The sequence below is a fragment of the Gastrolobium bilobum genome, unplaced genomic scaffold (genome assembly GCF_033153095.1).
Source record: "Gastrolobium bilobum isolate Gb01-03AN ecotype WA unplaced genomic scaffold, APGP_CSIRO_Gbil_v1 utg2264, whole genome shotgun sequence".
NCBI classification, from domain to species: Eukaryota; Viridiplantae; Streptophyta; class Magnoliopsida; order Fabales; family Fabaceae; genus Gastrolobium; species Gastrolobium bilobum.
The window spans coordinates 214,050-216,388 of NW_026899254.1; the positions used below are offsets into that span (position 1 = coordinate 214,050).

Here is a 2,339-nt window from a genome sequence, read left to right on the forward strand (position 1 = left end):
AGTAGGGTTTATCCATATGTTTTGAAACGTTAAAAGGCCTTTTTTAATCCAAATTTAAAAGTTCATAGTAATATTTGTGTTTTTTCCCCTATATTCTCTCATGTTTAAAAAAATAATCATAACCACGCAAAAGTGAATCAATGATTATAATTTAGTAACTATTTATTTTAATATTTTCTCTCTCTTTTCTTTATTAACATTGTTCCATCTTTGCATGGTTATGATTGTCTTATGACGATATCATGTCTTTTTCAACATGAAAGGATCTACTCCCAATGAATAATTGAGGCTTTCTTGCTTAGTGAGAGTACTTAAGATAGACACACTTAATTAGGTTCAAATATAGGTTGGGCCCATATCCATGTAGGGGTGTGTATGTCCAAAAATAAATAGTTACTAAATCATAACTGTTGATTCATCTTTATATGGTTATGATTATTCCACGTTACCATGCCATTTTTTTTTTAAACATATATGAAAGAATCCATTTCCATTTTTCACTATCTTGTTAACAAATTATTATGGGCAAGAGAGACAGGTACAATATTGTTTATTAAAGTTGCAACATTGATATATCAAACCAAGTTAAAATCCACAGTACAGAACATGTATAAAAAAAAAAAAGAAATCCACACAGAACAATTACACCAGTTACATATAATACCGACATGCATTTTATTTATTATAGTATTAATCACTTTGAGAGAATCGACCTCATGAGGCAAATTTGAGAAAATTATTTATCCAAGGTCCAAGCACGATGATATGATGATTCATGTTCTGTTCTTGAATTAACTATTGTTGTACCAAAACTGCTTCTCAAGATAGTCGATTATGTTTTTGTCCACCTGAAAAGCTTTGGTGAGAACTTCTGGAGAGATAGGTGGTTTAGATCCAAACACAGCATTTGCAATCGTAATAACTCCTGGGTTTTGGCTACTAAGGCCAGCAATGGCAATAGCATTACCATAACCCACGTTTTGCTGGAAGTGAATGAGACCAATGGGGAACACAAATACATCACCCTTATTCAGCACTTTGGTGAAAAGACGATTATTGGGATTGGACTCGACAAATCCAACATGAAGAGTACCTTCCACAACAACGAGGATCTCTGTGCCTCGAGGGTGAGTGTGAGGAGGGTTTAGACCCTTTGGTGCAAAATCTATGCGTGCCAAGGATATACCAAGTGTGTTGAGTCCTAATATTTCATTCACAGTGACTGGAGACACTTTTGAGCCAAGTGGATTTGATGTGTTCCCAGGTCCCAGTCCTGAAAAGAAGAAATCTTCGGCTTTGGCAAGTTTAGGATCTTTGCAGAATTTTCCATTCACGAATACTGTAAATTAGAAAGAAGAAAACAAATCACAAAGAAATTTATCATGATTAATTCTTGACTTGATGTAACCTAAAGAAGAGCATGATTATATTTATAAATTTTTTATTTACAAAATGTACTATGAGTAGTACATAGTATAATTTGTAAATATAACTTATCCGAAACTTAAAATTCGAGCTATAAAATTTATGTAAGAATGTATATATATATATATATATATACCACCAGTTTTGGTATCATTGATTGCCACACAGAAGTCTTGCAGGGGGCTAGGATCATAGGCAAAGGCAACAGAGGATGCCAAAGCCAATAAGGCAACGAGGTAGTAAACAACTTTCATTTTGTCACTCTTTACTACCCTCTAGTGACTCTCTCTAGCTATATGTGTGTGACTGCTTGGGAGAATTGAATTTTGTTGCATGAGAAGCTTGGTATTTATAGGAAGGAGTATTGATATGTGTTTTATCAATTGTGGAATCAATTAACTATTTGATGGATGAAGCATTCTTTAGCGACTACTCGCGTTTGTCAAAAAGAGTAGGTTTCATTATTGCCTTGCACAATCGGTATTGCACCCACTACTTGTCATTGAAATATTACTTCTATAATGGTAATTGGTGTATTAAAGATTAGAGTTGTTAGTTTTCAGACTTTTCAGACCTGGCTACAACTTATACCACATATTAGATGTTTCATTTTTTTTTCCTTATAAATGGTACGGTTTTGACGTCACCAAGGTAATTAAGTGGTAGATGGACATTTTTAAAATGAAACGTGTCAAAGATGGGTTAGATTTTCATTTGTGATTCATCTCACAATCATCGTTAGTGTACATTCACAGAGAGAAGAGTCCATTTCAGATTTGTCATTTCATCTAAGACTCTGATCCCAATCCGATAAAAAAAAATGAGAAAAGTGTCTATACATTTAAATTACACAACTTACATCCTTTCACTCTCACAAAGAGGTGGGACCCACAACTTTATTTTTTTTGTCAACT

General features: G+C 33.6%; 1 protein-coding gene across 3 annotated transcripts; it reads right to left on the bottom strand.

The window, feature by feature from the left end:
- Positions 1–564: 564 nt before the first annotated feature.
- Positions 565–1,726, bottom strand: LOC133288779 (germin-like protein subfamily 1 member 7). 3 transcript variants are annotated; one of them, XM_061486593.1, is made up of 2 exons: positions 1,565–1,726; positions 565–1,273 (listed from the first exon to the last, which is right to left on the bottom strand). In XM_061486593.1, exons 1-2 carry the CDS (start codon positions 1,677–1,679, stop codon positions 792–794), a joined length of 597 nt encoding a protein of 198 aa, XP_061342577.1. In that variant the 5' UTR covers positions 1,680–1,726; the 3' UTR covers positions 565–791. The 3 variants fall into 3 exon arrangements, with proteins under 3 accessions (XP_061342577.1, XP_061342576.1, XP_061342575.1); XM_061486592.1 differs by having other exon boundaries at positions 565–1,339; XM_061486591.1 differs by having other exon boundaries at positions 565–1,339; positions 1,562–1,726.
- Positions 1,727–2,339: the final 613 nt, after the last annotated feature.

Coding starts and splice junctions, on each gene's coding strand:
- LOC133288779 (XM_061486591.1), bottom strand. CDS start 1,679: ATGAAAGTTGTTTACTACCTCGTTGCCTTATTGGCTTTGGCATCCTCT. Junction 1,340..1,561: donor CAATGATACCAAAACTGGTG/GTATATATATAT, acceptor TCTAATTTACAG/TATTCGTGAATGGAAAATTC.